This window comes from Arachis ipaensis, chromosome B9, assembly GCF_059453495.1.
Source record: "Arachis ipaensis isolate K30076 ecotype BB chromosome B9, ASM5945349v1, whole genome shotgun sequence".
Classification (NCBI taxonomy): domain Eukaryota; kingdom Viridiplantae; phylum Streptophyta; class Magnoliopsida; order Fabales; family Fabaceae; genus Arachis; species Arachis ipaensis.
In genome coordinates, this window is record NC_142444.1 from 119,434,692 (window position 1) to 119,447,895 (window position 13,204).

The window sequence follows — 13,204 nt, forward strand, 5'->3', positions numbered from 1 at the left end:
ATTTAGGGTTTATCCCTCTCTGTAATTTGTTATAGCTTTTGTGCTTTTGTCCTAGTATATAAATCATAATCTATGCTTCTATGTATAATCACCTTCTCTGTATAAATCTTACTCCTCCCTGTACCAACAGTTGCCGTCGTCCTCCATCCAAAATAGCAGCATGTACAAGAAATAGAGCCTTCGTGTCGGGTTGGTTACATATTCCTATTGTTGATTATTGTTCTTTTATTTCTTTACTGCTAATTTTTTGAAATTGTAGTGATGATTTAGGGTTTGATTTGTGTTCTGTTTATTTTATTGCTCTGTTTATTTTTCGTTCTGTTTATTAGAGTTTTTATTTTCTTAATCCTGTTTTGAATTTCTGTTTCTATGAATCTAATCTTTCATGTTCTGTTTGTATGTTTGTTGTTGCGATTCTGATTCTTGAATTTGTTCTATTCTGATTTATTTTTTGTTCTGATTTTATTTGTTCTTTCTGATTCAGTTTGGTTCTATTTGTAATTCGGTCACTTGCTTTTTTTTGCATCTTGATTTTTTTTTTGAGTCAGGTTGATTATGGTTCCATCTGCACTTGCTATTTTTGCAAAATTGTTAATGATTTTAACTTGTTTGTGTGCTTCTGCTAATTTGTTAGTAATTTCTGAGTCAGGTTGATTATTGTTCTGTCCCTTTTGATTTTAGGTTTGTTTGTTAGTTATTGTGATATATGATTTCATGTTATGACTTCGTGAATAAGTAGGATGTATGATTTTTTTGCACGTTATAGTGTGATGTATGAATTTTTTTGCACATTATAGTGTGATGTGAATCCCTTGAATAATTAATCTCCAGATGTAGTCACACTACAAGAATTTTCCATGCTAAGCCACTAAGATCGAGAGAAAGTGCCTCTTCATGAATGACGCTATCGCTGCATTCGGCTCTGCCATTGCCTCCTCTTCGCAACACCGCACCTCCGCCGCTTGCACTACCGCCAGTAGATCTTCTCCCTTTACTTTTTCAATTTTTTGTTTTTCATTTTATCATTTTGCTAATTCTAAAATTCAGCAGGATTTTGTTGTTGTCACCATCGCCAAAGGTTGTTGCTGCTATTCTATTTTTCTTTGGTGGCCAAACTTGTTGCTCGTTGCTCAGCTTGCTCTCCATGGCCGCCATTTGAAGAAGGTAACGATCGTTACTTTTCCCTCTTGGCATCTTTTTCTTTTTATTTGTACTGGTACTTGTAACTAATTATAATTTTTTAGTAGGGAAGAAATTAGTGACTAAATTTGTGTGGGGTTTCTACTTATTTTTGGTATTAGGATTTTATAAGAGCCACTGTAAAAAAAAATGATACTCTTAAGAATCTGCTCTCTAGTTGTGTTTCACTCTTGCAGCTGCAAATGGTGTAGTCATTGCAACAGAGAAGACACTGCCATCTATATTGGTTGAAGAAGCATCAGTAAGTTTGTTATTTGTTAGAGTTTTCCTCTTGTCGGCTATGCCTTGTGGTTAGTGCTTACATATAATTTTTAATGTTGTTATTCTCAAACTTCAGATATTAATTACCAAGTGAATTATCTAAGTATATTTTGAATGTCAAGGGAACATGCAAAAGTGTGGCCATTAATTTAAAATTTGATCTTAGTTCTTTGTTCTATTCCATTGCAGGTCCAGAAAATTCAGTTATTAACACCAAATATAGGGGTGGTATAAAGGTTTGTTTCTTTCTATGTATTTAAATATTTCAAAGTTAAATATATTTTTATGATATCATTAATAATGTTTATCTAATGTCTTCTTAATCATGAGAGGCCACTTAAGGTTTATCTTATTTTAATTTTTTGCTCATGCCTGCAGGTATACTAAAATAGATGATTCTTCTCCTATTTTATGCACAATAATAAAAGGAAAGAATGATGGAAAAAACAATATTTCTACCTTACCCAGCAGTATATTAGCAAATCAACCAACTATGTTTGTGAACATAGATACTGTCATACTGATGTGGATACCTACAGTTTTGAAGAAGCAAGTATGCGGGTTAATACATTTATCTCACTATATCAACTACTAAGTCTTAGGTGTTGTTTATTTTTTTTGTTTTTTTTTTATTTTTAATGTGTAATGAGAAATTGAGATGTATAATATATAATGAATTTTATGAAAGCAGGATCATATTTGTACAACTAGATTGAAATATCTCTAAATAAGTGAGTGAATACTTACTTTTACATGATATTGTAACTGAGCTTTTTTCTTCATTAGTTTACTAATTAAGTCATGTTTTTTAGGGCTATTGAATAGATAGAATAGGCATTTGATCAAGTCAAAGACTTGGTTATTATTAGGTTAAGCTTCAATATCCAATTTTTTTAAACATGGTTTGAATTTTTTTAAACATTTATAATTTTGATGAACTAATTATATTTGTATGCATTATAATCTTTTATTTAAATGACTCAAATAAAAAAATAATGAGGTTTTTGGTATTCTAAACTTGTTCATGATGGTGACAAATTAAAGACGATACATTTGTCACATATCTATCGATTTGTTACTAGTTTAAAAAGAATTTGCGATGACATTTGCGATAGTATTGCAATTAATTGATTATATATTATTTCCTAGCACATTAGTGATTACTTCGTAATTTTGTTTTCTCATTTAGAATAGCTTTGGTTTAGCGACAAAATTCCTACAAATTTGATTAAAGTTTTTTCAAAGATTAGCTATAGATTTGCTACAAAATGTGATGGATTTGCGATCATATTTAGTGGCCAATTTGCGACGAGTTAGGTTTGGAAAAATTTCTCGCTAATTAGCGTCAACTAAGCATTTAATTTTGTCTACGAAGTTAGTTTGGATTTAGCGATGAGTCTGCTGCAGTAGAATTTGTCGCTAATTAGCGACTATGGTTTAGTCTATTTCTTCTATGAAATTAGCTTTTATAAAAGTGATGGATTTGCGACTATCTATTCGGTCGCTAAAAAAACTTTCCGATGAATTAGCGACTGTTGTATTTGTCTCACTAATCTGCGACTTGAAATTAGCGAGGAAAGCGTTAGTTGCTAGGCGGTAGCTAATCCGTTACAAATTATATTTTGCGTCAGATTAGCGACGATTTTACGACAATTTTTGTAGTAGCTAATCGGCTTTATTCTTGTAGTGGAATGTTACGACCCAATACTGATCCAATCCTTCCCAACCACTTAAATTTTGCACGGTCCACCGTGCGTTTGCTATGATCAGGGAGGAGTCACAGAGACTCTACAAATATCCACCTTCAGCTGATGGATTCTCAAGTTGCTGCAACTGGTTCGCATCCAAGTCCATCCTTGGTTGTCTTCTTCACGATCTTGTCTCAGTGGTATCGGGCCTCTCAGGAGGTGGGTTGCTACAACTGGCTAATCTCTTCAAGTGCTCATATGGCGCCACTTGTTATAGTGATCCATTTCTTTGACTCCTTGCTTCGACTTTTTTCTTCCTTTTTTTTGGCTATCACTCATCCTCAGAAAGAATAGAGGAAGAATATACCAATTATAGGAACAAAGGAAATAAGGCAAGATTACAAACAAACAACACGCAGCACACAAAAGTGTCATTCTCAATCAAATGCCAAACAAGAATCATTAATTTCAATTACATGGTAGCTACAACATGTAATTTGAAATCTAAAATATGCATAAAGGCGTATTGATAAGCAATTGGTGAATGAAGCAAACAAGAACAATGTTCAAATGAGGTGCGCATAGCATGTTCAAATGCCAATGCTTTCAATAAAAAGTTTTGTGAGGCATATTTACAAACATATGGTATACAAAGTTATAAACACAAAATAACATTAATAAGTAAATTTTGCAACACCAATTTACAAAATTCAACATCAATGGCACTAAAAATCAACAGCATTGATCAGAAATTCATCGTAATAGGTTCAATCAATCCAAATAATTTGAAATGCTAATTCAAGAAAGCATATAATAACATGATGAAGTATCACTAGCAGCACATAATGCAAAACAGCAATACTCAAGTATAATCTAATTAATTCAGAAATCATATTCCACAAAATCAGCTATAACATATTAGATTAACAAGATCAAACAATCTTAACAACTCCAACAACAAATTTAGCAAAACAGCAATAAAACAGAAAATCTTTACACAATCTAACAATATTCAAACTATGCCAGCAACAATTCCTCCATTAATTCAATATAAAATCAATTAAACCAGTTCAAATGAATTCAATAGCAAATTCTATAAATTCAATCAACAAACTCAGAATAATTTCAAACAATTTTAGCAACTATTCGGAACCTATTAAACTAAACTAGACTATCCTAACCATCTAAATCTACTTAACAGAAAATTAATCTAACTAAACTAATTAACTAAACAAAATTTAGATTAATGAATCTAAAATCTAACTAATCAGAATTTGAAAAAGAAATAGAAACAAATTTCAATAAAAACTTGAAATGCAGAACAAAAATTCAATGAAACAGAAAAGAAGGAAGTGGTGCTCCAACGCTTTCTAAACTTTTATTGGGGTTAATTGCCGGTTTAGAACTATACTTGTAACGAAATTTGAGTTTTATAACTTGTGAATTTCTAGACTGGTATTTAGCCCGCATTAAGAGCGTCGCACGCTGGGCACGCCATGCACGCCTAGCCTCTATGGTCTTCGAAGACGTGGGACGTCTCCCATGTTACACATGCCAGCTTCAAGCCTCCCTAACCCTAGGGTCGAGGATGTGGGACATCCCCCATGTTAGCTCCACGCCACTTCCTCCATTCCTCTCCAAGCTTGAGAACGTCGCACGCCACACACGCCCATCACCCATGCATGCAAGAAAGTCGGATGTGACCCATTTCCAAGGGTCGCCAGCCCTTGCTCCACGAAGTCTTGGGACGTGACCCACGCCCAAGGCATGCCAATTTCTATGCTCTTCAAGGGTGTGGCACATCCCTCAGTTGCTTCACGTTCTCTACACACACAAGGACCCTGGGAGGTACACACTAAAGGCTACAAACCTCACCCAAGTGTCTTGACAACCTATCAAGCCCAAGACTCAGTGCAAGCCCATGGTTTCTAAGAAATTAATTCACCAAGGCTCAAGCTATAATCATAAGGAGAATAACTTTTAATTTGAAGATTAATTAGAAAGATATGATTTGATTTCATTTTAATTAAGTTTGAATATTAGGTTTTGTTTAAGTTAGGGTATAAAAAAATCCAGAGAACCCAAAAAGGGTGACACACAGCTTATTCTGCATAATTCTAAATCCTTGTTTTTCGTTATGCATAATGAGTCAGTAATTTCCTCAATTAAGGTTAGGAGCTCAGTTGATTTTTATGGATTAATATTATTGCTTTTCTATTCTTAATTTATGCATTGATGTTTTCTTAAGAAGTAATTTTTTTCTTCATCACAAGGATTTGAATATACTGAAAGATAGTTTAAATCTGAATTGAATTCTATATTCATCTTGAAAACATTATTTGTTAGAATTAAGCTTGAAAACTTCTTCTCATGATTTTCTAAGTTTTGAAACTGGATTGATAAATGACATCAAATCAACTAGGTTTAAGTCTTAATAATTATATGGTTTTTGAATCAGTTTGTGTGCTTCACCTCATATCATAATCAATTGTTCAAGGAATTGACATTTTGTTAAGTTAAGGGAAATTGAATTACCAAAGAATTGGGATTTGGTTAATTAAGATTCATCGTAAGATACATCTTTGCATGATTAAGATAGATAGTAAAAAGTATTCTTCCTGAAGTCTTAACATCTCTGAAACCTTAACATTTTTACTCACATTACTTTTTTCGACCATTTACAAACTATTTTTATTTAATTTTTTGTTTTGATCCTAAAGATCTCTAAATCCGAATTTTCAATTGTCTAGTTAGAATAATCAGTTAACTATTGCTTGCTCAATTCGTTAATCCTCGTGGAAACAATAATCCACTCTTGTGGTATTAATTACTTGATACGATTCGGTGCACTTGTCGAGACGTAATTTTAGAAAATTCTACATCACCAATCATGTATATGTTCGAAGGCGCTAGGCACCCTGTTAATTAAACTGTGGGCGCCTATGTTCTGTGATAAAATTTTATGCTTCGAAGACATTAAGTGTTGGCTTGGGTGCTAGGCGGAGTTTCATAAATAACCAAAGAAAAATATAATTTAATGAAAAATATAAAGATGATAAGGTAGTTAGTTAAAATTTAAAATATAATTAATTAAAACTTAGGAATTAGGATACAAATAATTAAAGTCTTGAGGTTAAAGATTAATATTTAAAAGTTAAAGAATATAAAAATAATTAAAGTAAAAGAAGAAGACATAAAAGAGAGCAACGTAAAATTTTAAGGAATATGATGGTAATCAAAATAAAAGATGTAAAAAAACTAATTAAAGTTTAGAATTTAGGGATTCTTTAAAATATCTAGTGAGAGGTTTAAAAAGAGGTCTATAATTAGATATAGAATTAAAGAAAAAATGAGAGCCTTGAGAAAACATTAATACGACAGAAAAGAAAACTAAATAATTGATTATTGAAAAAGGAAAAAAGGGCAACTGAAAGTGGGTAAGAAAGTAAGGTAAGAGTTGAGGAAAGGATTAAGAACAAAGTAAAGAAAAAGTTAAGAAAAAGATTAATGAAAGGCTAAGGGAAAGGTTAAGAGAAGAGGACGAACAATCAATTGAATGGCCTTGGTCATAAGGCTTTAAACCAGAGAAAATTAAAGTTAATTGAATGACTTCGGTTATAAGGCCAAAAAGCTGAAGTAAGAAAAACTAAAGGGATGAATAAAAGGAGATTAATAAGAAGTCAAATAACTAAGAATGTTGAAGGCATGAGTGATTGAGTGTCTGTAAGAACTTAAAAAAAATTAATTTTTTGAAAAGAAAAATCAATTTTTAGATAAAAAAAAATTAGTTTTCTAAATAAAAATAGGTTTTTTTATGTGAAAAAACTAATTTTTTCATATAAAAATTGATTTTTTTTAAAATTAATTTTTTATTTAAAATCAATTTAACTTATTAATCTAAACAAAATTTTTTATTAATTAAAATTAGAATTACTTTTTTGGTTAATTTTAATCGTATGTAATCCTATATATTAATAATAAATTTAAAAATAAAATAATTATATTTATAAATTTTATTTTAATATAAATACTATTATATAATTTTTTATTAAAATTTTTGGTCCTTCTAAAAAATTTTTTCAAATTCCGCCATTGGATGAAGAAAGATTGAAGTGAAAAAAGGGTTAGGATTTTATGGTTCTTCTCCCTCAATCTTATAGTGCCCTCTCTCTTCTCGCTGTTTAATGAGCTGAATGCTCATAGTTGGAGATTAAATGGGTTGGGCTTAGTCCAACATGAGTTTGGTTTAATTGATTTGTTTTGTTGGTTTAATTTTTTAAAATTGATGTGGGAGATGCCATGATTCGCAATACAGCCCTTCTATTTAAGTGGTGGTGGCGGTTCTCTAAGGAAGAGTGTCCATTGTGGAAGAAGGTGGTATGCTCCTGTAACAATTTGAATCCAAATGAACTTCTAGCCTCTCAGGAACTACCTGTTCGAGGGGGCCCGTGGAAGGATATATGTCAGCTTCAGTTCAAGAATCAGGAAGTGAGGCAGAGGATGATCAATGGGTTGGCTATGGAGGTGGGAGATGGGAGACGTACTCGATTTTGGGAGGATGTCTGGATTAGTGGAGGTTCCTTAAAAGATCGTTTTTCGAGACTCTTCTCTGTTTCAAACCAAAGAGGATCAGTGATAGGGGATTGTGGGTTTTGGGATGGGTTAGTTTGGGTGTGGAACTTCCAATGGAGGAGAGAACTTTTCCAATGGGAGTTGGAGCTATTGAACCAACTTCATAATACTTTGAGATTAGTCAAACTTGCATTTGGGAGAGAGGATAGAGTGGTGTGGAAATATGATAACCAAGGCATTTTTTCTACTAACTCCTTTGTGCAGGTGTTGCAGGTGGAAATGTCTTCAGAGGACATATCAAGTTACAGCTTTACTAAATCGATTTGGAAAGGGCTTGTTCCTCCTAGAGTGGAGTTATTTGTTTGGTTTGGATTGATTGACAGGGTAAATACAAAGGCGAGACTGTGTCGAATAGGGGTGATTAGCCAACAAGATACTCTATGTGTTTTATGTAACAGAGGTGATGAAAATGATTACCACTTGTTTCTTGGTTGTAGTTTTACTTGGCAGGTGTGGTGTGCTTGGTTATCTTATGTTGGGATGCAGTGGACTTGCCCGGGTACAATAAAGGAGCACTTTCAGAGTTGGACTGAGGTATCAAATAGAAAGGAGGAGCGCAAGAGGTGGATGGTGTGCTTTTGTGCGATCATGTGGAACATTTGGTTGGAACGAAACCGAAGGATCTTTCAAAGAAAAGAAAAAGAAGCTCAGGAGATTATAACTTTATCCTTCCAAAGCTTCACTGAGTGGTTAGGTGCTGATCCCTTTTGTTGTTGATGGCAATGCCGGAGATGATAAAGGGATTTTTATGCCTAGATTGGCTGGTTCGTTCTTATTTTATGTTGCCTACTTTCTTGTTATCGCACTTGCTCCACTTTTTGTGTTGAGCTCTTTCTTTTAAAATTTTTTTTTTTAAAATTGATGTTTTAATTCGTAAGATATTTTTATCTTTTTTAAATTATAAAATTTAAATTTTTTAATTTCTTTGACTTGTAATTAATTTATTAATTAATTATTTATTATTTTACAGGATTTTACAATAGACATGACAGGTTATTAACACGATAACTCAATATTTTCTATTCAGACTTGATAAAAAAATACATAAAAAACTACAGAGTGTCATAGAAATAAAGGACAAAGACTAAAATGGACTGTTTTTTATTGTGATAAATCATATTGTTATTCAAAAAAAAAAAAGTCGAGTTAGGATGCCCAGTAATGCTTTGTTGCATCTATCCTACTAAGTCATTGTAGAAGTAAAGATTTTTTATTCAAACTCTATATACTACTAAATTGTGGTAGGATGCACAGATTTAATACTTCAAACTTACACTACTAAATTATGTTTAGTGGCACGATTTCCGTGTAAATACTTATTTACTCTATGTTGTCACAATTTATATATATAAAAGACAAATATTTAAAAAAGAGGATTTAGGACAATTACATAATATTATTTTAAAATAATTTATTTACGTGAATAATCCAAATTTTAGATTAACATGAAGTTCGATATTTAAAAAGGTAAAATGGTAAAATAATAGTATATATTTATAGAAATATTATTGTACTATTTTGTGTATATTTTTATTTTTAGTATTATAAAAATTGATAAAAATTTTAAAATAAATTTTTTTATATTATAAAAATGTGCAAAAATTATAAGTATAAATATGTCTTTTTAGTTTTTATATTTTTTGGGGGGGGGGGGGGGGGAGGGGGGCGGGTAATTAGTAAGAGATGATTGGAAGAAAAGTGAAAATGTACTTTCAGACTTTCTTTGTTTTAGACAAGAGGATATGGCAAAAAAGACATGGAACATCAGGTGCACATACACGTGTGGTGTCCCATTGACATGACAAGACCCTTTGTTGGTCCCACCCCACACGGGAGGGATTGATTTTTATTTCGTACCATCAATTGGTCCCCACCCATTTACTGTTACTACCGATATGATATTGAGACCAATCACACAAACAAGTATACATCACTTGTTCACTTTAATATTGTACCATTCTTAATCATTTTTATTCAAAAAGAAAAAAAAAATACTACTCTCGAGTCTTGTGTAATTTATTTTGGTTCACCTAAATTTTAATGAGTTAGAGTAATTTTTGTATTCTTGTAGTAGTTGTAGATAATAATAGGGAGTTGAATTAATCTTTTGAGACGAATTTTATTATGAATTGATGAGTGATCATGACATTGCTAGGCTTTGTTTGTTTGTTTTAAGTAAAGTAGCAAGGGAGAAAATTAAATTAGTAGAAAGATTAAGGAAAGTGGGAAAGATGGGATAACTTGTCTGTTGGCTAATTGGCTTGCCTTGTGTGTCGTTTTGGTTTGATCCAAACCCATTCGTGCGTTGCTTCTTTTTTTCTTTCTCTCATTCCCACGTCCTTTCCTTATTGGGACCCATCGAACGTTTGCTTTCGTCAACTTAATTATGAGAGAGAATGGTGATCAGTTACTTTTCACTCCACATCGTACTTCTAGCTAGGTTAACTTTAAGATGTATTTCTTAATATGTATGTGATTGTTAAAGACATAATTAAAATAAAAAAATCTTTATGATTCAAATTTATTAGTTTATTTATATATGCATTTATATAAAATAATTATCAACTTATTTTTTTCATTTCAACTATTCTTTCTACAAACAATCTTTAAGGAAATATATATATATATACGAAAATATTTAATAAATATTAAATAAGATAAATTTTAACTTGTATTTGCATGCACGCTTTAGTTTTAATTTGAGTGAATATTTTGGTTAAAATAACGTAAACTTTTAATTAAATTCAACGGTTGGTTTGAGAGATTTCCATTGGAGTGATTCTTGTAAGGATTTTGATGAACAAGTCAATAGAATTCAATTGGTAAAAGTTAATTAGGATTAGAATCTGCATACCTGGGACGTGAAAATCATGTCCATTACATGAAAATGTTGAAAATCTAGAAAAATAAGGCGGAGCTTTTAGAAATAAATTAAACTCGATTCGAACAAATCCAATAAAAACGAGACATTTTTTTTTTGGTGACTAAAACGAGACATTTGAAATAAATAACTAATAATGAAATCATTAGAACGTGATAAGTTACAAAAAATTAAAATAAAATTTTCCCTTAAACTAGTATAATAATAATCCTCTCTTTCATTACTTTATCCTTTCATTTTTATTACTTATTCCGAAATTTATTGAAGTATAATAAAGGGGCATGACTGAATTTGTTTTTATTAATAAAACAGTTTTAAGAATGAGTATTTATTTAAGAATGGAAGAAGGGAGAAGAACAACTTTACACTGTTGCGATAATATAAATCTAGGCAGTTTTTTTTTTTTTTTTTGAGAAAAAGATCAATAGGTCCCTGATTTTTTGCCCCACATACATTTTTGTCTTTGAACATTTGAAAATACTTTTAAATCCTTGATCTTCACAAATCTTGGACGGATGAGTCCCTCCGTCAGACTCAACAGAAAATTCTGATGTGGCTCCATTCTGATGACGTGGCATGATGGATTAACATGTGGACTGCTGATTGGAAGAGTACTTTCAAAAACTAGACAAATAAGTCTCTATACCTAAAAAAAAATTCAAAGACTGAAAACGAAGCGTTTAAATTTAGAACATTGAAGAACACAGTGTGCAGATTCATCGATCTTTCTTCGTCTATACTTCTCAACCATGAAACATATTAATCATCAAAGCCTGACATCACTCATAAGTCATAATGAAACAAATTAGGGACAAAAGTAAACAAGCAACCTGGCTGTTGAGTTGTGGTTGCATTTGAAAGAGATGAGGAAACAACAGGATCTCCATTTCGGATTGAAACAGCATTCTCCGGGTTAAGGTTAGTATTCGGAATAACCGAGATTTGTGCCTCAGCCTGCATTTTTTTTCACCCTAGTATATGCTCATTCTATGGTATTCAAATGCACCAAAGATACAAGATTTAGTTCCCTGTGATCAACAACAAAAATCAATTTTTTTCCTGAGAATAAAAAATATGCCTCCACTGCAACTCACTCGAATAACTTGTGGATCATAATTTTTTTTAATTCAGGTACACAGCCAAAATTCACAATGTAGCTTACAGACATAGAAAAAAATCACTAGCATCAGTCTTATTCCCAGTAGCCCACTTCACCTTCTTGTAACCTAATTTTTCAATTAATGGCGCATACAACTTTTCAAGGTCCACCCCTTTACTGAAAAATCTGTCAATCCCAAGCTGCGAGATCGGGAGATCGAGGTCGGTCTTGTAGGTTGTGAATTTGGATGAATCGAAGGGTTGAAGCCTAAGTTAGGGTTTTGGTGGTGGAAGCAATCGAAGGATTTGCAAGGGTAATGGTCCCAAATTACAGAGAAATCGGGGAGTGAAGAAGGGAAAGGGCTTGAGGGAGAGAGGATGAGAGTTTGTGCGGCGCGGTTCGGGAGAAGTAGCGGCGGCGGGAGAAGGGGTGATTTTGGCGATTGGAGAGTTGAAAGAGAGGTGATAGAGTGAGAGGATGTTGGTGGCCACCATTGTCATCAGAAGAACAAGGTTCAGTGTCATTGAAAAAGGTCTCAAATGAATTTGAGGATTAGGGTAACACATAAAACGACGTCGTTTTGAGCGACAAGGACTTATGTGTCCATTTTTCAAAAGCTCCATCCCACTAATGTACCACGTGGAAAGCTGTGATGCCAGGTAAGCAGAGGGGGAGCCACATCAGCCTTTTTTGTTGGGTCTGACGGTGACTTATGGACGGAGGGACTAATCCGTCCAATTTTTAAGGACGTCAGGAACTTAAAAGTATTTTCAAATGATCAAGGACTAAAATATCCGCGGAATAAAAAGTCAGGGACTAATTTGTCCTTTTTTTTTTTTTTTTTTTAAATCCTTCTTTCTTTGGTATTAACGTTGTGTACACGCGGCTCTAAGAAGAAAAATTGGTACATTGAATATGGGAGAACGAAGGAAAAGGGACCGGCTTGATTTTTTTTTTTATTTTGGACTTGGACCCACATCATTAACTGGCTTTAATTGGTGAAAATTTAAAGGGGACATAGGTTAATAGGATACCCAAGAACATAGATTTGTCATCTGTGTATGAAATTGAAATCTCTTTGTCGGGCCGGGCTACTCCATGATTAATAATGGACTATAAAATTATATATATTATTAATTTTATAATTAAAATGTATGGTATGTTATTTTTTTGTCATTATAATTAAAATTAAATTATTTTTTTTAAAATTAAAGAATTTTTTTTTCTACTAATTTTCTAATCAAAATGTGTCACATATTATTCCCTGATTATAATTAAAATCAAATATTTTTTTTTTAAAATTAAAAAATTCTCCCCTCCTCCATCTCCCTTTTATATATATCATTATCAATGACTAATTACAAATTTGACAATCAAAATATATAACATAATATTCTTTAATTGCATTAAAATTAAAATATAACTATATTATATATTATATTA

General features: G+C 32.2%; 1 protein-coding gene across 1 annotated transcript; it reads left to right on the forward strand.

Moving 5' to 3' along the window:
* Positions 1-898: 898 nt before the first annotated feature.
* LOC107616775 (uncharacterized) lies at positions 899-1,695 on the forward strand. Its single transcript, XM_088498365.1, has 4 exons — positions 899-976; positions 1,048-1,164; positions 1,358-1,441; positions 1,651-1,695. Exons 1-4 carry the CDS (start codon positions 899-901, stop codon positions 1,693-1,695), a joined length of 324 nt encoding a protein of 107 aa, XP_088354491.1.
* Positions 1,696-13,204: the final 11,509 nt, after the last annotated feature.

Excerpts from the sequence above, each read along its gene's own strand:
- LOC107616775 (XM_088498365.1), top strand. The coding sequence starts at position 899 with ATGACGCTATCGCTGCATTCGGCTCTGCCATTGCCTCCTCTTCGCAAC. Across the intron at positions 977-1,047 it reads CGCCGCTTGCACTACCGCCA|CAGGATTTTGTTGTTGTCAC; the intron begins GTAGATCTTCTC and ends TCTAAAATTCAG. Across the intron at positions 1,165-1,357 it reads ATGGCCGCCATTTGAAGAAG|TTGTGTTTCACTCTTGCAGC; the intron begins GTAACGATCGTT and ends TCTGCTCTCTAG.